This window comes from Hippopotamus amphibius, chromosome 10 (assembly GCF_030028045.1).
Source record: "Hippopotamus amphibius kiboko isolate mHipAmp2 chromosome 10, mHipAmp2.hap2, whole genome shotgun sequence".
Classification (NCBI taxonomy): Eukaryota; Metazoa; Chordata; class Mammalia; order Artiodactyla; family Hippopotamidae; genus Hippopotamus; species Hippopotamus amphibius.
The window spans coordinates 89,074,542-89,096,270 of record NC_080195.1 but is presented as its reverse complement, the minus strand read 5'-3'; the positions used below and the strand labels follow the sequence as shown (position 1 = coordinate 89,096,270).

Below are 21,729 nucleotides of genomic sequence, written 5' to 3'. Positions count from 1 at the left end.
AGCAACCAAAACGTATTTGGAGATTTAGAGATTTTTTTCAAATGGTGTGACTGTAATAGACTATCCCATGAAATAGAAAATATGTGAAAAAATTGGCATAGGTTTGTAAAGGATGTAAGGAGCTAGATACATTCAGGAAATATGGTTAGTAATGAAAGGAGAATTAACTCCACTCATACTGCTGCAAAATTATTTTTATAATAAATCCTCTTTACATATGATTTTGACGAGATTCATTATAAAAACCTCATTGGTAGAGATATCAGGACCTCCTAGTTTAACAGTGGAATAACCATTAGTTTGAAGTATTCTTTCCTGAATTCTAGTCAATATCATTATTTGGCCAGCCTCTTCACAGTAAGCATAAGCATATAAATACTTCGGCTGAACTTCTCTAGATCTTATTAATTCTTCTTCTTTATTGGCTTGATACCCTCATTTTCAAGATGGTGAATGTATATAGTCACAAGAGTATTTACCATTCTGTTTAATTTTCAGGGACCACAATTTGATTGAGATGTCATTTCCCAAGAGCGTGTAATTTAATTCTGTTTAGACTGGACTACATGAAGAATGACAGAGAGAAGTCTGATTTCACACCTGAATGTCTGCTTATGGTGTGGGAATAAACTTCCTGAGCAAAGGGGGCCCACAGCGGGCCTCTTCTAATTCTGAGGAAGCCTTTCTGAATTGAATGAGAACATTCTGAGATGTAGTGTTTTGTATAAACAAATCTTAGAATCCCTTCAATTTTTCAGGAGAGTTCTTATTAGGATTATAGTTACCTGAGTACGGTCAGAAGTCTAATTTCCATTAGAACCACCTAGAAGCTGATTAGAAATATTGCTTTTTAAACCAAATCCCACTTTTTTTTCTGCATCTGCATTTGAGGGGCAGTTGGAGTCTGAATGCTTATGCTGGAAGATGCACTCTTATGTATACTGTTGTTTGTGACCCACCGATGCTGTTCATGCATGTACAGATAATCTATTGCTACAAACAAACCACCCCAAAACTTAATGACATAAAGCAAAATTTTATTAGGCTCATGGATTTGGCAAGTCAGAGATTCAGTCAGGGTAGTGCTTCACGACATCTGAGGCTTCCTCTAGGAAGACTTGAGCGATTGAGGAGAACTTAAATGTCTGGTGGCTGGAATTATCCAGAGGTTTCTTCCCTTACATGTCTGGTACCTGTCTGGGATAACTTCAGGTTGGATTCCACTGGGACTGTCAACTGGAGAACCAATATGTGGCCTCTCCATGTAATTTGAGCTTCTCCCAGACTGAAGTCTGGGTTTCAAGAGGGAGAGACGTGGGAGGGAGCTTCACACGTCACACAAGGAAGCATCTGGAGAGTGAGCATCACAAGAAACCCAGATAGAAGCTGCCAGGCTTCTTCTGACCCAGACTTGGAGGTTACAAAACATCACTTCCACTGCATTCTCCCCTGACAAGCAAATCACTAAGGCCAGTTCGATTCAATAGAAGGAGAATTAAACTCCATTTCTTGGTGGAGGAGTGCTAAGGTCACATTTCAGAAGAACATGTGCTATGGGAGATATTGTTGTGGCCACCTTTGGAAAATATAACCTGCATATTGCCTAATTCAACTATTGCCTTTGCTGCTACTTAGGAAAAAATTGTTCCTACCTTTATAAATGTGTTCTTTGCAGGGTAATATTTAAGAGATAACAAATAAATAAAATGTATAAGATTACAAAACAAATGGCTAATCTTCATTAAATGCCACTTTCCGGGTGTCCCTTTTTTAGTCCAAAACCCTCAAAATCTCCCGTTTTCTAAGCAGAAGCCACAGATAGGTGGTTTTATAAATGAATTTATTTTGAGAAAAACTTTGGGCCAGACAGTATCTTAAAAACCAGGAAATTCTACCTTAAAATTCATATATTTATACTCTCTTGTAAAACATGAGGGACATTGTCAATCCTGGGTCCAAAGTCTGAGGTGATTTCAGTTGAAAGAGCAGAGAACAGTGGCTGCCCCGTAGCAACGGCAGACCTTCACCTCACGACAGATCTCCCACTGTTGCCTTGACAGAATTCACTTCGTTTAGTTAAATTACTTGCTTGCCTTCTGTAGATGTTTATATTTGCAACATCGGTCTAGTGGGCTATGTCCATGTTCCTCCACCTGGCACTCAAGGCCCATTACCATTTGGTCTCACTCACCCACCCAGCCTCACCTCCTCTTGTGCAGTATCCAGAACTGCCCTCTGACGTGACCAAACTCAATTTCTACATTGAATGAAACATGTTGCACTTATTCCCCACTATAGGCTAGTCTTCACAGCATTGCTTTTGTATCTGTAACTTTTCCTTTTCTTCTGCCTTTCCAAATGATCTCGATTCTTCGAGCTTCCATTGAGGCCCTGCCTCTTCCACGGGTACTCTGGGTCATAGTCCTCTCTCCCCACAGTGGTGTCTGAGCCACTCATTTTACTGCCTGACACTGTTATGTAAGTGATGTAAATGCAGTGCGCCCTTGCTCAGCAGCTTCCAGATTTGGGAGTACAAGAGTCTCCTTCACTGCTCTTCTCCTGCACCCAGAACAATAATTATAGAGTGAGCTCTCCAAAATTCAGGTTAAAGGGATCAGAAAAAGAAACACAATGAAAAGGACTAAAGGGACAAAGGAAAGAATTTTTTTTCTAAGTACAGAAACTAAAAAAAAAAAAAAAAAAAAAAAAAGACTATAAAAACTCTGCTTCTAGCAACCTGACCCTGTGATGGGAGATCTTGCTTCAAAAGTGAGATCACAAAACCGGCTCATTTTCAAATTTCAATATTTTCTGGAATCCTGTAGTATGGTAACTCTGATGTGAAATATTAACTTATTGGTGTAAATAACTCTGAGACTGAGACTGAGAGTGAATTTAACGTATCCTTTAACCATAGCTATAACACAGATTTGGGGAAAAAAACCTGCTCCTATTTTTCACTATGCATGGAGAGTAGGTCTTGCCTTCCCCTCTGTCCCTCTCAGAATACAGGAATGAGGAATAGTGGAAAATTGAAATAGTGACTGGAAGTAAAAGGGAATGAAGGTGAAAGAAAAAGTCATTGGCCTGGTGGCCAGGTGATTTCTGTGGGTCTCAGTATCCTCATCTCTAAACCACGGGGCTTGGATTAAGTGATCCATGAAGTCCTGTCTTCCTTTAGCACATGGTGTATGTCAGATTTAAATAAACAGAGCCCCTTTTACAGGGCCTGAAAGGGAAAGGCTACTATCTTTCGAAAAGGTTGCATTTAGCTGCAAGCGAATGGATGACACATTCCAAAGCTTTTACCAAGGCAGAGAACCATTTCAACATAAATAATTCATGTTGAGAAGACATAAGCTAATGAAGCTCAAAATGCCAGGGATGGAAACAAGTGAGGTGATAACTTTCTGGAATCATAGCAGTTTGGAGTCAGAAGTGGTTTAGTATCTCGGATGCTACTCTTTCATTAGTGGGAAGGAAACTAAGTTCCAGATAAGTTCCATGGCTGGCTCAAAGATACAGCTGGTCAGAGGCATTCTTCATTTTTATTTTGTTAAATTTCTATTTTACTTTGTTCTGTTTTTTATAAGAACACCTTATCTGTAAGAAAGTAAACATTTATAGTCAATATGATGCCTTAATAGACTAAAGAAAAATATTTACGTATTCAATTGCACTTAAACTTCTTAAATCTTGTAATTTCTGATAACCTCCATATAACACCTCTTTTCATAGATCTAAAAGAAGATGATTTTCTTTTGAGTAATAATACACACACTCTTCAAGGAAAAAAACTACAAGACGTTCCTAATCAGGTAATGTGAATAATCAACAGTTACATGGTGTTTTGTGAAAATCATCGTGTTATTGGTGTGTACATAGTGTACAATGCTTAGCCTTGTAGCTATTTTGTATTTAGTTACTGCAGGTTGTTTTGTAATTGATATGCTTACACTCTGTAAATTGGAATATAAATGAAAAAATTAAATGATGACGCGTTAATAAACCATTTTGATTATGCAAAACATCATGCTCTATAGCCTTTTGATAAGTAACTCTGAACTTATTAAATTAATATACTAGGATTTTCTCTGACAAGACCTGTGCTAAGGGCTTAGAACTATCTGGCAACCTTCAGTGAGGGGCATGTCCCTCATTCTTTATGTTTGATATAAAAACATATACTGTGATTTCTGACATATCCCTTTAAAACTTGCATTAATTAGCCCAGGAGTTCAAGCAATTAAGAATGTCTGAACCTTGGGCCTCCCTAATAATAATAACATAGCATTAATTAACAGCCAAGTAATTGCTATTCACCCTGTAACAAAAAATCATAGACGAGTCAATAGGGCCAACTCAGGCATCATACTGATTTTTGATATTTTTCTGACAGCCATGAGGTTCTCTTTAATCATTCTGATGGTTTTATTAGAAAATTTAAAACTGACCTATCTCGGTGCTGGAGATTGATCAATAGGCAGAGGGTGTGTAGCATATGAATTATGAGGGGTTGATCTGGTGAGGAAAGGGAACTCGAATTCCTGCATCCAGCCTGATTTCTGAGGCTGTCAGAGGCCTTCCGCCATAACTTTTGGTCAAGCACAGGGTCTGCTGGCTGCTCTGATGCTGCCGGAGTCCTGGAACTGTGTTCCCCAGAGGGCGGCGGCACCCAGAGGCGCTTTGCTGGAAAGCTCTGAAAACAGACAGAACTCTGCTTGAATCTTAGTTTGGCCCTAGTGGCTATATGACCTTGGGCAATTTACTCCATCTCTCTCTGCCTCAGTTTTCATCATCTGTAAAACCAACCTATAAAGAACCTATATCTCATGGCTGTCCTGAGGATTAAGGGAGATGCTTCATTAAAGTACTTAGCTTCACGGCTAGCATTTAGGAGATGTTTTTACAAATTCAATTGTCATAGAGCCGCCTCTCTTCTCTTTCCCCTTCCTCCTCCTCTTACTCTTTGCGAGATCTTGATGACACTGTCACAAGCACAGCTGGCAGATTATCTCTGAAATATGCAGTCTCATCCTCTCAAATTTAGATGAGGCCTAAGTGAAACACTGATAACAAGGGAAAAATAATAACTGGTTTATAGTAAGAGCTTCTCCAACATGCTTTGTAACCAGAGAAATTCTTTAGATCTTTAGCAGAAAAATAGAACCATCTCTTAGAAATAAGAAAATGACGTAGAACATTCTTAGAAGAAAGAGTTAAAGATAAATCTTTAACACCAATCTTTCTGCACATTTTAATTGGCCAAGAAATGATTCTTCTAGAATGGTAACCATTCATATGTACCATGTAGTTTATCACTAAAGATTAGTTGAGGGAATTCATATCCAGTGACAGGCAGGCAGGAGCTATCTAATCTAGAAATCTTCATCTGAGAGTTGGGGGGTGGTCTTATCTATCTTTAATATCCCTCTTCGTATTCATAGTAGACATTCAATCGAGCTTAGTTAATTAAGAAATGCTTTTTCTGTGTAACAGAATACTTTAGTGTAACAGAGTATTATTAAATATTAAGCAGTGCTATGCAAATTATTAATATATTAACTCCTTGCGGCTGAGGAAAAGAGAAGTAGAAGCAGTTTACCCTTTGAAAGATGAAGGAGACAGGGAGCCATTCTCTGGTGTGAAGGAGAAACTGGCCTTTTGGTAGAATTGGTAGGAATGGACTTTGGCACAGACTGTGGCCTCTCATCACGTGAGCAAATGACTTCTCAGAGCACTGTTTCTCCAAGCATGACCTGGGGACCATCTATATCAGAATCACTTACGGTATTTGTTAAAAATGCTGATTTCTGAGCCATATCCTGGTCTGACTGAATTGTCGTGTCTCGGGTCCAAGAATTAGTATCTTTATGTGAATTTTCAGAGAAGGCTCAATACAAGAACCATGAGACCCTGGGAACCAGACAGTTGATGAGAACTTGTCTGCAGATTTGATGTCTCATGCATTTGCACTTTACAAGCCCCAGCTTGGTTCAGGTCTGGTCTGGGAAGGCAGCAGCCTCCTGAAAAACGCAAAGTTGATATTTGTTTCCTATTATAGGAATGATATGTATTCATAACAGAAATTTTTCGAACTATATAAAAGTAGAAAGAATTAAAATACTGAATAATATATTAAAAGGGTAAATATTTTCATATCACTGGCCATTTTACTGAATATCATTAACAAGAGATAAAGTTCATAAGATGTAAAACATATTATGGTTATTATTACCATATGACCATGCCTACAAAATGTATTTTTGACAATAAAAACATTCAGAGTAAAATATTTAAACATTAACTGAATTTCCAGTCAGAAAACACTCAACCAGACATGTTTCCTTCATGTTCTCAAAAAGAAAAGAAAGATCTCAGAGGTAAAAGAAAGTACAGGGAACCGAGTGGCAGGAGTGAGGGAGGATGTTTATGGAATGCTTTCTCCAATACTGACTTTGCTCTGTGAATATTTTTGTCTACTTGGCCTGGGATTAATTTGTTGGAGAACCAGGCTTCCAGGAGAAGTGCTGAAGGGCAGGGTTGGAAGCAAAGCCGACTGTCTGGTACTGTGATTATTATAACGACCATAGAGAACATCTTGGGGTAACTTGACTCCCAGCATTTATTTTTGTATCCTTGTTCTTGTTTGTTCTTTTCTGGCAGCATTGAGTTGATGGCTCAAACCTTTTGTAGCATATTGAAAAGGGTATAAAATATGCAGTAATACAGACTTTGGGCTAATATATTTTCAAAAATGTTTCATGCCTCATTTCTCACGTAAATTCCTAGGTTGCATTCAGCCTTCAGAGCGTCATTCATATTCATGATAGAAAAGAGGGATAACATTTATTACTTTCAGTGCTAGTGATATTCAGTGCTGTCAAGCACCCCCTCCCAGGAATGCACCAAAACATTTTCTCCCTGAGCAACTTCAGTGGAAAGAGTATTGCTGAATGAATTAATTTTTAAAATATTAAAATAAATGTTTATATTTATATATTTATACACACTATATTTATATAGTTGTAAAATATATAAATGTATGTCTATATTTTATTGTATATATTTTATTATATATTCACATATATATTTATATTTTTATAAAAGTATATGTATATCCCCCAAACCTTATGCTCCCTTCTGTGGCAGATGTTTAAAGTACTAAAGATTAGATCACTCCATACCCTTGCAATCAATTTCTTTCTTGATGTTCTTTTCTATGGAGACTGTAAGGATAAGTATTTGAATTGGCAGCCTCGCCTGTAGTTAGAGATGGTTATGAAACCCAATTCTGGCCACTGAGGTGTAGTCAGAAATGCCTGGGGAGGGCTTTCTTTTCCGAAAAAAAATAAAGCGACCCTAAGGGCAAAAGGCACAAGTTAAGGGTGGTGAAGCAGGCAGATGCATGGAGGTTTACTTATTCATCATAGACATTCTTGAGTACCTGTACCATCATTGGATCACCTATGTCTGAACTGCCTATTTTGTGGAAATATAAGCCCCATACTTGGTTTTTTGTTTTTGTCTTATAAATTTATTTATATATTTATTTATTGGCTGTGTTGGGTCTTCGTTGCTGCTCACGGGCTTTCTCTAGTTGTGGAGAGCGGGGGCTACTCTTCATTGCGGTTCGAGGATTTCTCATTGCCATGGCTTCTCTTGTTACGGAGCACAGGGTCTAGGCATGTGGGCTTCAGTTGTTGCAGACCGTGGGCTCAGTAGTTGTGGCTTGCAGGCTCTAGAGTGCAAGCTCACTAGTTGTGGCGCATGGGCTTGGTTGCTCCGCAGCATGTGGGATCTTCCCGGACCAGGGATCGAACCTGTGTCCCCTGCATTGGCAGGCGGATTCTTAACCACTGAGCCACCAGGGAAGCTCTCCATACTTGTTTAAGCCACTATTGTTAGGGTTTCTGTTCCTCAAAGCTGAATGTATTCCTAAAACTGATATGCTTTATTTTTAAAACTGTTACTTCTGCTAATGCTCAATCCTAATTGATTTAAGATACTAGGCCAAACCGTGCTCACAGAGTTGGGTGATGTCTAGACTCAGTTCTGATTGTACAATCTAGACTAACCTCCTTCAGTTCTCAAGCAATGTAATCAACATCTAGAGTTGAGTCATTTAGTCCATAAGATGAACATCAGATTAATAACAAAAAAACCTATTGACTACATACAGTTCATTGGCTATATATACACTTGAAACTGTATCCAATACAGCACACCATTGTTCAGAAAGGTGTGTAGATTAGATCAAAGTAGAATTGATTTTTTGTGCGCTTAACTGAGGTCATGACACCAGGTGACTGGGGAAGAACTTTAAGGTTAGGCTGTGATCCTGTTAACAAGCAACAGAGGCAGATCTCTTGGTTTCATCAGACAAATTTTTTTTGGTTCTAAGCAAAGTTGTGAACAAACCATAAGGCAGGGGAAAAAAGATGCCAAAATGACAGATTGTTTACGTAGTATCTGAAAGTGTCAAACAAAAAAATAGTCTTTATGTGTGATGTGATCACTTAAAAATGAACTAATGATGTTGTACATTGTTCTTATTTTCAAGTACTTTCTTCTCCATTATGTAACTTTAGCTACCATATAAGTTATCTGTTGCTACATAACAAATTACCCCTAGATTTCGGGGCTTAATACAGCAAACATTTGTTATGCCACAGTTTCTGTGAGTTAGGAGTTTGGGAGTGGTAAAGCTGGGTGATTCTAGCTCAGGGTCTCTCATGAAGCTGCAGTTAAACTGGCGTCTGAGGCTGCCTATCGCTGAAGGAACTGCTTCCAAACTCCCTCTCACAGCTGTAGTCAGGAGGCCTCAGCTCCTTGCGGAGGGAGCTGTTTGGAGACATCAATCTCTCACCATGTTGGCCTTTGCCCGGGGCTGCTTGAGTGTCCTCACAGCATGGATTTTGGCTTCTCCCACAGTGAGTTATCCAAGACACAAAATAAGAAGGAAACCAAGATGCCTTCTAAGGTCTAGTCTCAGAAGTCATACACCATCACTTCCAGCTTATTTTATTTGTTAAAGACCAGTTATTAAATCCACCTCATACTAAGGGGAGGGGCATTATGACCCATCTTTTGAACAGAGCAGTATAAAACAATTTGTGGGCATAGTTTCAAACCACCAGAGCTACCTAATAATATTTTGAGCCTACAGGTGGAGGACAGGTGGAGGAGATTCCTACATCCCAGGAGCAAGATATTATAACTCACTTTGCAAATAGAGAGAAAATAGAATTTGGTAGGTAGAATAGAATGTAACCACTTTTTTTAAAATATAAGACTTTGAAGAGTGGCTTTAATTGGTATTAAAAGAACATTGAAATACACATGAAATCCACAGTTTTGTCTCTGGTGAAACGAAATTGAAATCAGACCATATCTTATTTCAGTATCCAAAGTTATACGGTATCTATCTATCATCTGTCTGTCTATCTATCATCTATCTATCTATCTATCTATCTATCTATCTATCTATCTATCATCTATCTATCTATCTATCTATATCTATCTTCCCTTTTAAAGCAAGGAAAAGAGCCTAAGCAACCCTCATTTTAACTTTTAGTTTATTCACAGAAAAGGATATGGCTGGTAGTAACAAATGAATTTTATGAATAAGCTATATTATCTAGCCATTTTAATTCTAAATACCTGTGGCATTTTCACCTCTTGATCATCTTAAAAGGTTGATAGGAATTATTTGGGTATTTCTTAGCATTATTCTCATTTTTTAAAGAATTATATAATTCAAAAAATGACTAGTAAACACATTCTGGTAACTTAAAATGTGCCAAACTAGTTGATATCATTAAAAGGGAACACAAACCTGAAAAATGCACGCCTAATTCCTTAAAAATCCACACAGTACACTCAATGGAAAATAAAATCCAATCACTCAGTACTAGTTTCCATCACTTCAGCTACTCTGTCAGTTTCTACTCTTTGCCTCTTGGTTTTGGTCTAGAACTTGTGAGACTTCTGCCTAGCTTAGGACTTTATAGAAACCAAACTTGCATTACTTTTATATGAGTCATAAGTCTTGACTTTGGACTTGTTTAAACTCTCTGTGACTCAATTTCCTTATGTGTAAAATGACGCTAAGAAAAACTTCTTACAATTGCTATAAATACTGAACGAGCAGCCCATATATACTACCCTTAGAAGATGTTCAATGAAAATTTATGTCCTTTCCCTACAAGTCTATTTTCTGTTATAAACTCTCACCAGTGCCCTTTGTTGCACTGTGGTGCCCTGGGTAGAAACTGTGTTTAATACCAGGTACTTGGAGTTTTCAAAAGAGTAGTTGACACTAAGAAACTTATATTGACAGGTACCAAACATAATAAAAATATCCTGTACTATTGTTGCAGGAAGGAGGACCCCTTCCAGGGCTCAAGAGTGGGCTCTTGTCTAACACTCAGAAATGAATTGCCCAAGGAGACACACATGCTGACAAAAAAAGAGACTTTATTGGGAAGGGGCACCCGTGCTGAGAGCAGCAGGGTAAGGGAGCCCAGGAGAACTGCTTTGCCACGTGGCTTGCAGTCTCGGGTTTTATGGTGATGGGGTTAGTTTCCTGGTTGTCTCTGGTGAATCATTCTGACTCAGGGTCCTTCCTGGTGGCCCACGCATCGCTCAGCTAAGAAGGATTCCAGCAAGAAGGATTCTGGGAGGTTGGTAGGACATGTGGACTGGGGTCTCCTCTCTCCTTTTGACCTTTCCCGAATTCTTCTAGTCAATGGTAGCTTGTTAGTTCTGCATTTCTTACCAGGACCTCCTGTTGTAAGATGACTCATACAAGTGTTTACTCAGGATTGGCCAGGCCAGGCAGTTTCAGTCAGTGGTTCCCCTAACACTATGTCCCCAGATATCACCCAATTCCAAATGTATATTTAGAGTGAGTTTAAACTCTATCAGACTTTCAAAAAGGGATACCCATTACATACCCAATAATAAAGGGCATTAAGGGAATAAGGAACAGACTGCTCCATAAACCATTTTTCTGACCCTAATTTTCTTTCTACCAAACTTCTTCTGGGCTTTGGACCATGTGTTAGGACTTGAGTAAGTGAGGGATGGGGAGTGAATTCACTGTACATATGATGTAAATACACTATATGTACATACATGCACATACATATTCATCTTTGTATACATGTATGTAAAGATGAAGTTAAGTGGTTTTTCCATCTCTTTCACAATAATGTTAATGCAATGAGCATTATTTTCTGTAGTTCTTCGTTACATTTGTTTTCAGCTGCCACATGAAAGTGTTTTCAGAGAACGTAAAAAGACTTGTCCTTATTGAGAAACTTCCTGACCCAAGAGAAGCAAAAAGCATTTCCTTCAAAGAAGGATGAGTTTTTAATGTAAAAAAATTTCCCTAAAATTTAGCAATTTCTCCTGAGACATGGAAAATTTTGTAGTGTTACGAGGTATATCTCCTTTGTGTGCCAGCTCTCTCTTATGACATTGAAATCCTCAGATCACATCAACCACCTGCCTTTCCTTGTAGGGCTATTGCTAAACAGAGGTTCAGGGAAAGGACATGCTTTAGCAGGTGTGGAAAATTTCTAGGACACTCATGTACAGCACAAGTCTTATAGTGCTATGGGCTTGAATAGGCTGTAAATCCTATTTGCAGTTCTTTTTCCAGATTGACTTTTGGGAACACTGTAAGCTAAATTATGCAACTTTATTTGGTTATTATTTCCCAAAATGTAATATAAATTTGCAGATTCTGTGGCAAATAACCATCTATTACAACAAATCATGTTTATTTATGTAGGTACAAATATAATAGTTTCAAGATATCTCCATTCATGGCTTTCTCTTCCCAAAGATAATTAACATGCTAACATCTAAGTTGCTATCGATACAATAGTTTTCTTATCAAAAGTAGTTTTTTGCCTAAGGAATGATAGCTATGCTAGGTAGGAAGAGGTGTTGGAAAGGTACTATTTAAATATTACTTCTATTCCCTGAAAAATTACCGTATGCTACCTTTGCTGTTTCCCATGCCTTTTAAGTTTTTAATGACTAGTTAGAATATCAAAGAGCTGTGGCGGAAAAAAAAAACAAACTCAATCTTAATGAATACTAGAAGGACTTCCCAGATGAAAATAAGGCTATGTGTTTGGAAGGACTAAGAAAAAAATTAGAAACTGGATCAAAATACCTGGAGCTACCACTGACTGTGCTTTAGGCTATTAAATTCATATTTCTATGCCTCAGTTTTCTCACTGTTAAGGTGTTGGACTGGATGAATTACAAAGACTTCTTCAAACACTGATAGTCCGCGATTAGTAGTAGCTCATTCCCACTTTTTCCTTGATACTCTTCTGAGGTCCAAGAGTTTATATAGGTAACAAAAGGGATACTTATATAATCTAATGTCCCTAAACTTATCTGGGTAATAATGCATTCCTATGACCCAACTCCCCCTTTTGTAGATGCATGGGGGAGTGAAGTGGCTTGCTCAAGTGCACATGGCCAGTCACAAAGAAAAGCATCACAACAGAGCAGCTACTTATCTGCAGACCAAGCTTGCTTCTATTAAACCAGGTTTTCCTGACATTTTTCATTTATTTCTTGTGTATCTTAAATTATAATTCCTAGAAACAAGGGTTGTGTTTTCTGTATGCAATTTGCTATTACCATGGCTCCTTATATTGCTAGGAGTCCAACAGGTGCTTAATAAAAATTAATTTATTTGCATACTGGCTCTTAAATTTCTTATTGCTCACATTTTTTGGCCAGCTAGAGGGTGTACGCCCCAAAAGAAATGTTGTTATGAACAGTTCCAGAAACTTCTTCAAAATTTCAAAGCAGAAGATTCTATATGGAAGTAAAAAAGATATTGCTTCTGCAGCCTTTTCCCTTAAACCCACACAACCTCATTTGCATCTCTGACTTGTGTAATCCTGGCAGCTTCTAGCTGACTTGGCAGTGTCTCCACATTAAAAGACCGCCCCAACCTATGGGTCAATGAACAAAGAGCAGTCTTGGCTCCTCATACAGAAGTGGGGAGAAATGGACGTGAACTTGTGACATCCTTGTGTCTTGGAAAATAGAGCCATTATTCCAAGACCAGAATTATGCACCCCAAAATCTGCTTGAGAGGGAGAAGGAGCCAGAAACCTGTGTTAGAACTGGAGTGGGTGATTTGTATATACATATTGGGATAAGACTGTTATATAAAGGGCTTTGTTAGACGCTAAATTACATTGCTTAGCTGTTCAAATGCCTGCTAGTCCTCCAGGCAAATGCCTTTCCTTTCCCCACCTAACTTGGTGGAATCTTTCTCTCATGTGAATAACCATCACATTTTATCTGTATTTCTCATATGACACACATTAGCCTTTTCCTCCAGATGTATTTTTGACCAGCTGTTCAGTTCCCATATATTTATTGAGCATGCTAAAGACCAGGGTTGAGATGTGCAAAACAGCTCTGGAACCCCAAACAGCTCACCTTTCAGTGGAGGGGACAGACACAGAAACTTAGATGACTGTTTTTAAATCATTCATACTGAGCAATGAGCATCACAAGGCAGACAAAACATCTTATTCTCTTTTGCATCTCCCAGAGGTTAGGTGCTCAGTAAATGTGTGTTGAATGAATAATTAGATATCTTAAAAGTCTTCTAGGAGAATATATTCTATTTCATTAATTAATGTATTCAAGTGCCTATTCATTCAATGACTTTTTTTATTGTGCCCAACCCTATTTTAAGGGCTGATACAGTCTTCATTTCACTTCAATTTCTATCACAAAATTAATACGTTTTGCAATTACAATTATGGCAATTTTTCCACCAGTTATTTCTTCAATCAATATTTCATTTGCTTAAATGAATTACTTTCAAATTGTCTTTTTAGTTATTTGTAGTTCCAAAGAAAGCAGTAAAATAAACCTCTGAGATGAAACTTGTTTGTTTTCATGTGTGTGCATTGATTGACTCTAGTTCATAATCCTCTTGGTTTTATTACTGTCCATTGAGTTACTAAATGTTAATTGATCATTGTGACCTTACAAATTATCTCTTTAGAGTATGTTTTAGGTCATAAATAGAGAGTAATCACATTCACATAAAGGAGAATGGAGATACAGTTTTGGCAGAAATAGATTTGATTAAAACAAACCTATATTCTTAACACATTTTTTTTTATTATTATTTTTTGGGGGGGTACACCAAGTTCAATCATCTGTTTGTTTTTCTTTTCTTTTTTTTTTAAATTTATTTATTTATTATTTTTTTAGGGGGGTACACCAAGTTCATATCCCCATATTCCCTCCCTCCCTCGAGTCCCCCCTCCACCCTCCTCGTCCCAGTGCTCTAAGGCATCTTCCATCCTCGAGTTGAACTCCCTTTGTTATACAACAACTTCCCACTGGCTATCTATTTTACAGTTGGTAGTATATATATGTCTGTGCTACTCTCTCGCTTCGTCTCAGTTTCCCCTTCACCCCCCACCCCCTCCCAAACCTCGAGTTCTCCAGTCCATTCTCTGCATCTGCGTCCTTGTTCTTGTCTTGTCACTGAGTTCATCAGTACCATTTTTAGATTCCATATATATGAGTTAGCATACAATATTTGTCTTTCTCTTTCTGACTTACTTCACTCTGTATGACAGACTCTAGGTCTATCCACCTCATGACATATAGCTCCATCTCATCCCTTTTTATAGCTGAGTAATATTCCATTGTATATATATGCCACATCTTCTTTATCCATTCATTTGTTGATGGGCATTTCGGTTGCTTCCATGTCCTGGCTATTGTAAATAGTGCTGCAATAAACATTATGGTACTTGTTTCTTTTGGGATTATGGTTTTCTTTGGGTATATGCCCAGGAGTGGGATGACTGGATCATATGGTAGTTCTATTTGTAGTTTTTTAAGGAACCTCCAAATTGTTTTCCATAGTGGCTGTACCAACTTACATTCCCACCAACAGTGCAGGAGAGTTCCCTTTTCTCCACACCCTCTCCAACATTTATTGTTTCCAAGTTTTGTGATGATGGCCATTCTGATCGGTGTGAGGTGATACCTCATTGTGGCTTTGACTTGCATTTCTCTGATGATTAGTGATGTGGAGCATCTTTGCATGTATTTGTTAGCCATCTGTATGTCTTCTTTGGAGAAATGTCTATTTAGGTCTTCCGCCCATTTGTGGATTGGGTTATTTGCTTTTTTGGTATTAAGCTTCATGAGCTGCTTGTATATTTTGGAGGTTAATCCTTTGTCCGTTGTTTCATAGGCAACTATTTTTTCCCATTCTGAGGGTTGCCTTCTAGTCTTGTTTATGGTTTCTTTCGCTGAACAAATTTTTTTTTTTTTTGACTACATTGGGTCTTCACTGCTGCACGCAGCTTTCTGTAGTTGTGGCGAGTGGAGGCTACTCTCCATTGAGGTGCACAGGCTTCTCATTGCAGTAGCTTCTCTTGTTGCGGAACATGGGCTCTAGGTGCTTGGGCTTCAGAAGTTGCAGCACGCAGGCTCAGTAGTTGTGGCACACAGGCTTAGTTGCTCGGAGGTATGTGGAATCTGCCTGGGCCAGGGATCAAACCCATGTCACCTGCATTGGCAGGCGGATTCGTAACCACTGCACCACCAGGGAAGTCCCTTCTTAATACATTTTTTAAATTATAGAATTTCTCCCAATTATAGAAGTAATATATCTTCATTGTAGAAAACTTGGAGAATGCAGAGTATATAAAGAAGAAAGAAGCCATTTAGAGTGGGCCATTTAAAGTTTATACTTTTTATACAAATTTGCATTCTGATTTTTCACTTAATAGTGTATTGTAAGCATTAAAAAAATCATTTCTAAAACCCTAAGAATTGGTAAATCTTGAGTAACTAAGTGAAGAGTCATAAGACGACGAAGGTCAGAGAAACTGTCAATGCAAAATACGTGAAACTACTTGAAGTTTCACTTTAGGGTGTTCATTACAGCTTCCTTTTAAAATAAACCAAGATAATAATATTTTTTAAAACCTCTATTTCCTCTGTTGAAGAAATTATGTGATATAGACATCAGGTGATCTGCTGTTTTCTATTTGAATACTTGCTAAAGAGGTCACTAGAGAGGAAAATTTTTCTAAATCAGAAATTAAGAACAGAAAAAGAACAAAGGGAAATTATTTTACTTCATTTAAGGTCCATCATGTTACTTTCCAACTTATTTTTCATTAGTAGGGTAAATAGATCACAATTCATACAGTTAGATGATTTTGATTTATTTAGTTTCCATAAGCCTGTTTCTATATATATTTCACTATGAGGGGTAAATTCCCTCGTAGTGAAATATATATATGAAAGAGAAAATGTGTGTGTGTGTGTTTGTATATATATCATTAAATATTCTTATATATTATATATAAAGACATATATAAAAGAAGATATATATTACATATATAATATATATATGAGGCTAGGCCTATACATCTAAGTGTCTACCTGATACTTATCCTCTATATTGGAGAACCATATTTAATTTATAAATCAAAACCCTGAATTTGGTTTGTCTTATTTTGACTGTCAATACCAGATAACCAGTAATTATGTCGGCTCCTAAAAATCTTGTGAGAAAGAACATCGGATTAAAAGTCAGAATACTTGATTCTCATCCTAGCTCTGTTATTAATGAATTATCTTTCCCTGGATAAGCCACTTAGTTTCTCTGGGTTTTCTCGTTTTTTAAATAGGCTGGTAGACTAGATGTCCAAGAAGTTCCATCCTGGCTCATAAAATATGATTGTAGGATTAATCCAGTTCAATAATTCATTGATGCTATTTTCTAAAAATTATTCTATCATCCTAATAGTCAAGCAAAGTGTCAGAAAATGAGGTGTGTTTAATCCAACACATGTAACAAAATTTTTACATTATTTAAGGAATGTGAGCCAAGTGAACTAAAATATATGCACATTTATATATAAAAGATATAGTATATGCATATTAAAATGTATATATGAAAATTTTTAATTTATATTCATATATAATTACCCTTTTGATGAAGAAAAACAATAAGTAAGCTAAATACAATTTAAAAATTTCCTCTCATTTCTCAATTCCTAATCCTGTTTTTTGCATATTACATTTTGAAGAAATAGATTTTATCAAATCAAGCCCTCATCCATTTATTCCTTCATTCATTTCATATTATTATTTTAACTAATTCATATGGAATACTAACTGTTAGCAATGTTATAGGTACTAAGGATGCTGCATGATACGTATATAGAAGGGTATGATTCCTGCCTTCTTTCAGTTTAGAGTCTATTGGAGAAGAAAGAAATTTAACCAATGATGACACAACAACATAAACCTGAAAATGCAGTGAGAGACAAGAAGGTGAAACAATGGGGACGCAATTTGACTTGGGAGTCAGGAACGATCTCTCTGAAAAAAATGACATTAGGCTGAGGCTCCAGGAGTGAGTAGGAAAGAATTAACCAGGTCAAAAGAATGAGAATAAGCATTCCAGGCAGACGGAGCAGCATATACAAAAACACTGAGAAAGGAGAGTTACAGAGATTAGGAAACTAGAGGCCTGCACATTGTAAGCTAGTGGGGACCTTATAGACCCAATTATGTATTTTGGATTTTATTAAAAGAATACTTGGGATTTCTGCAGTAATTTAAGCGTGATAGTAATATCCTCAGGTTTACATCTTTCAAAGAGAACGCTAACATTAAATTATGAATCAACTAAAGGCGTGCAAAAACTAAAAGAAAACCAAATGGGGACTTGGCAGTAGTTTCAATGAGAGAAAATTAAACTAGGGTGATAACAATGGAAGTGGAAAAAAAGAAGCAGATTCAAGATACATTTTGGAGAATAAACCAAACTCAGTAATGGGATAAATACAAGTAAACAAAGGAGAGGTAGATGGCAAAGGTGATAACCCGATTTATGGGATGTGCAGAAGGGTGGATGAAGATGGCATTCAGTGAATTGAAGAAGACCAGATGAGAAACATGTTTGGAGGGTCTAGAGGTCAATCTTGATCGTGCTTATAAATCATTTTAAATAGTTGAATATGTGAGTCTGAAGCTCTGAAGAAAGCCTTAGAGAAGTAAATTGGGAATCATTAGCATATAAGTGATATTAAAAGCTGTGTGTGTGTGTGTGTGTGTGTGTGTAGATGAGAAAAAACATTATGGCAATATTATATAAAGGCCTAGAGTTAGTTCTAAAGCAACTTAAGCATTTAATTTTGAGAGAAAAGGAGGTATCATCATATAGGAGTTAGAGAAAGAACAGCCAAAATAGGTGAAAGGAAAATCAGGAACATGGTGTCACAGAAGCCAAGAAAAGAAAGTATTTCCTGAAGGTCATCATGATCAATGTTGCTGAATATCAAGTAATAATGGAGTTTGTGGGGTTCATTGGATCATAAAAGCAATTTAAATGAAATAGTAGAGACAAAAGCTGATTGATGAGTACATGAGATGGGTGGAAAGCATGAGAAATTAAAAAGATTAAATTAGAGGAAGCACATACATAGTTAACTCTTTTGAGAAACATGCCTGGGAAAGGGAGTAGAAAGAGGGGTAAATAAAAGATGGTGAATTAAAGATGGATGAGATCAGAGCACATTTGAAAGCTTTGGGAAAAGTCCTTTAAAAAGAAAGATGATCAAAATTCAATGAAGAGGGAATATGAATAAAAATGTAATCCAAGTTGTGTCCTTCCTCTGATTAGAATAAAATACGTATTCCTAAGCCTGCTTTAGAAAAGCCTCCTTGAAGACTCCTAGTTAAATCTCTGGCCTTATCTCATGCTACTCTCCCCTTCCTTCTCTTCCTTGGGTATACACTAAGAATTCTCCCAGGAATTCCAGCTTTAGAACCTTTGCATAAGCTGTATCCTCTTCCAGAAATTCTCTTCCTTCTGCTATTTGCCTCGCTCACTCTTTTCCATCATTCAAGTCTCAGTTGAAATGTCCTTCCTGACCATCCACTGAATCTAAAACTATCTCCAAAGTTTCATGTCTGGTTCCCTCTTGTCGTTCAAGCCTCAGTTTCAGTATCCTCAGTGAAACCCTTCTGATCACCTAATGTAAATTGTAACACTCCCATCCCCATGCCATCACCCTGTGAATTCTTAGCATGGCACTTCTTATGCCTCATTTTATTGTTCATGTATTTGTTTATATGTTAATGGTATGTCACTCCTCTCTAGAACGTAGAGTATGAAAGCAGGGATCTCGTCTTACTTGCTCAATGCTGTATCCCCAGAATGTGTGATAGTGTTTGACATACAGTAGGTGCTCAATAAAAGTTTGTTGATTGGTTGAATGGTAACTTTAATTTACAGGTCAGTCTTCATAGAAAACATCTAGAAATTAAAAGGCACATTATTAAAATTTTAATCAAATTCAATACCAATATGCAGGTAGCAGATTAGAGAACTGTAATTTTTTAATAACATTATTATTCAAAATATTATAGAAGATTTCTTTTTAATAGATAATCTTAATGATTCTATACCTCTTATAATAATAGTAACTCTAACTTTCATCCATCAGGTATATACTATCTAATAGCAAGAGAAGGTTTTCCAGAAGCACTTTGCTATTAAAAAGTAGCCAGCCAAGGGGGGGAGTCAAGGAAAGGAGGGAATACAGGGATATATGTATAAAAACAGATGATTGAACCTGATGTACCCCCCCAAAAAAAATAATAAAATAAAAAATAAAAAAAATAAAAAAAATAAAAAAAATAAAGTAGCCAGCCTAATATAAACAATTTACTATGAGTAATCCATTTGGTAGATAAAACATATGCATGAAATCAAGAGTGTATTTACATTCAGCAAACATTTATTAAGCCATGCACAATCCTAGCCATATTGGATTCAAAAACGAATGAAGTACAGTAGACTGATCTCTAATGATTCAAATATGAGTAAGTGAAAGTTAACAATACTGTTCCTTAAAAAGGGTGTAATAGAGTATGGACAAAATAATGAGGGGTCAGTTCGTTTTACCACTCCGGGCATGGGATCTCACTCATTTGAATTTAGACACTATTCAAATGTTTCTATTCCTCCTAGGGGCAAATCGTTAATATGAAATTCAGTTACCCTGGTATCTAACATATCTCCCCAAATCAAGTGAACGTCTGTTTCACAAAGAAGGGGGAGAGAGAAGCTTGTTTTTGATGCCAGTGTTTCAATGGAGCAACTAAGCTTTGTGTGCAGGAGGAAGAGGTTGCCGTAAGAAAAGCACAACAAAAAAATATTGTGATCAATGGTTGTGCAAGTCCAGCTCATTCTTTCTGGAAGGGGCTGAAGATTAGAAAATGACTCTTTCTGAGTTGTAACAGACCTGTAAAATTGAGTAACTAGAAAGTACTAAAAAGGAATTCTGGGGAAAATGATACAAAAATAAATAGCAATGGAAATCATGGTGAGCTGAGCATGACCTTTGGAAAAAGTAGAAAGCTTTTGCATATCTAAGAAAATCTCATCACAGTCCTCTCTGAAAGATTAAAATGATTTCAGTATTTTTCCAGTTATTTAATGCAAACAGGTATGGCTTGCTCTGACAAAATGTCACATTTCTTACTTAGGTACCATTATGCAGAGACAGAACATCAAGTTTACGCTGGGTGTTCAAAGTCATTCTTAAAGACTAAGAAGGAGAACTAAATGCAATAATTGGAAATGTTTGCATGCCAGAGATCCTTATTCTTCTATACATTTCTTTGGGCTTAGTCTCTGTCAAAGGATTGGAAAGCACTGTAATAATATGTCTCATTCAAACATTAATGAGGAAGCAAATCATTCACCTTTTGAAAATTGCCGTATCCATTTAGATGTCATTTATCAACTGTTCAATGGAAAGAATGAGGCAAAAGCAGGCAGAGAAATATTTCTTAGTCCTGAGTTTTCTGGATGAAAAAGAAGTATTACTCTATGTATGACTTCTTATCTTGTTAATACAACAGAATACAACTATTCTACCAATTAGTATAACATTTAGCACATAAAGTATTAATTTTCAAAATATTTTGAAATCGTAAGAGAACAATATCTTAAAAATAAGTGACAGCAGTATAAATACAAATTTGTCAACATTAAACTAATGAGAACCTTTTCTGTATCTTCCAAAAAAACTTTGTCTTTAAAGAAATGCTAATTCTTTTATCGATATTTTTTTTGCCACAATAAACCAGTGACTAAATACTAATGACTATATACTAAAACATAACATAGAATGATGCGGCTGTGTTTTGGCTTTTCTCAGTGTGTATCTTTTAGAAACCAAGAGGCTATTTAAAGAAAAGTATATCGTTTGAAAATATTTTATACTTGAAATAAAATGCTGTTTTACCAGAAATTTTTAAAAGGAAAATGAAGAAAATTTGAATTCTGCTTTTTTTTTTTAATGCTATCAGTCTATTCTAACACATGCAAGCAGCAACTTTCAATTTCTTGTTCCAACTACGTTATCTGCAAAGATAACCATTTCACATTGAGCTCTGGATTCAATCCATTTTGCTGCATTTTGAAATAAAAAGAAAAAACAAAGGTTAAAAAATGCTCTGCTTTATTATGACTGGCCAGCTATGATGTATTTTACAAATTTGAACCCCCAAAAGGTGATGTGCTTTCAAGTTATTGCTTAAATTGTCTCAGGCTACAGGTCAAGGTCATGTTATTAATTTTCCTACATTTATGATCTCAACACATTTTATATT

At 36.7% G+C, this 21,729-nt stretch overlaps 1 protein-coding gene across 2 annotated transcripts in view; it reads left to right on the top strand.

Moving 5' to 3' along the window:
- SAMSN1 (SAM domain, SH3 domain and nuclear localization signals 1) overlaps positions 1-21,729 on the top strand; it is a 151,939-nt gene that overhangs the window by 47,567 nt on the left and 82,643 nt on the right. For both annotated transcript variants that reach the window (XM_057696114.1, XM_057696113.1), the window contains one exon: positions 3,739-3,818. In XM_057696114.1, coding sequence (XP_057552097.1) covers positions 3,739-3,818 — 80 coding nt within the window. The remainder of the gene's footprint in view (positions 1-3,738; positions 3,819-21,729) is intronic.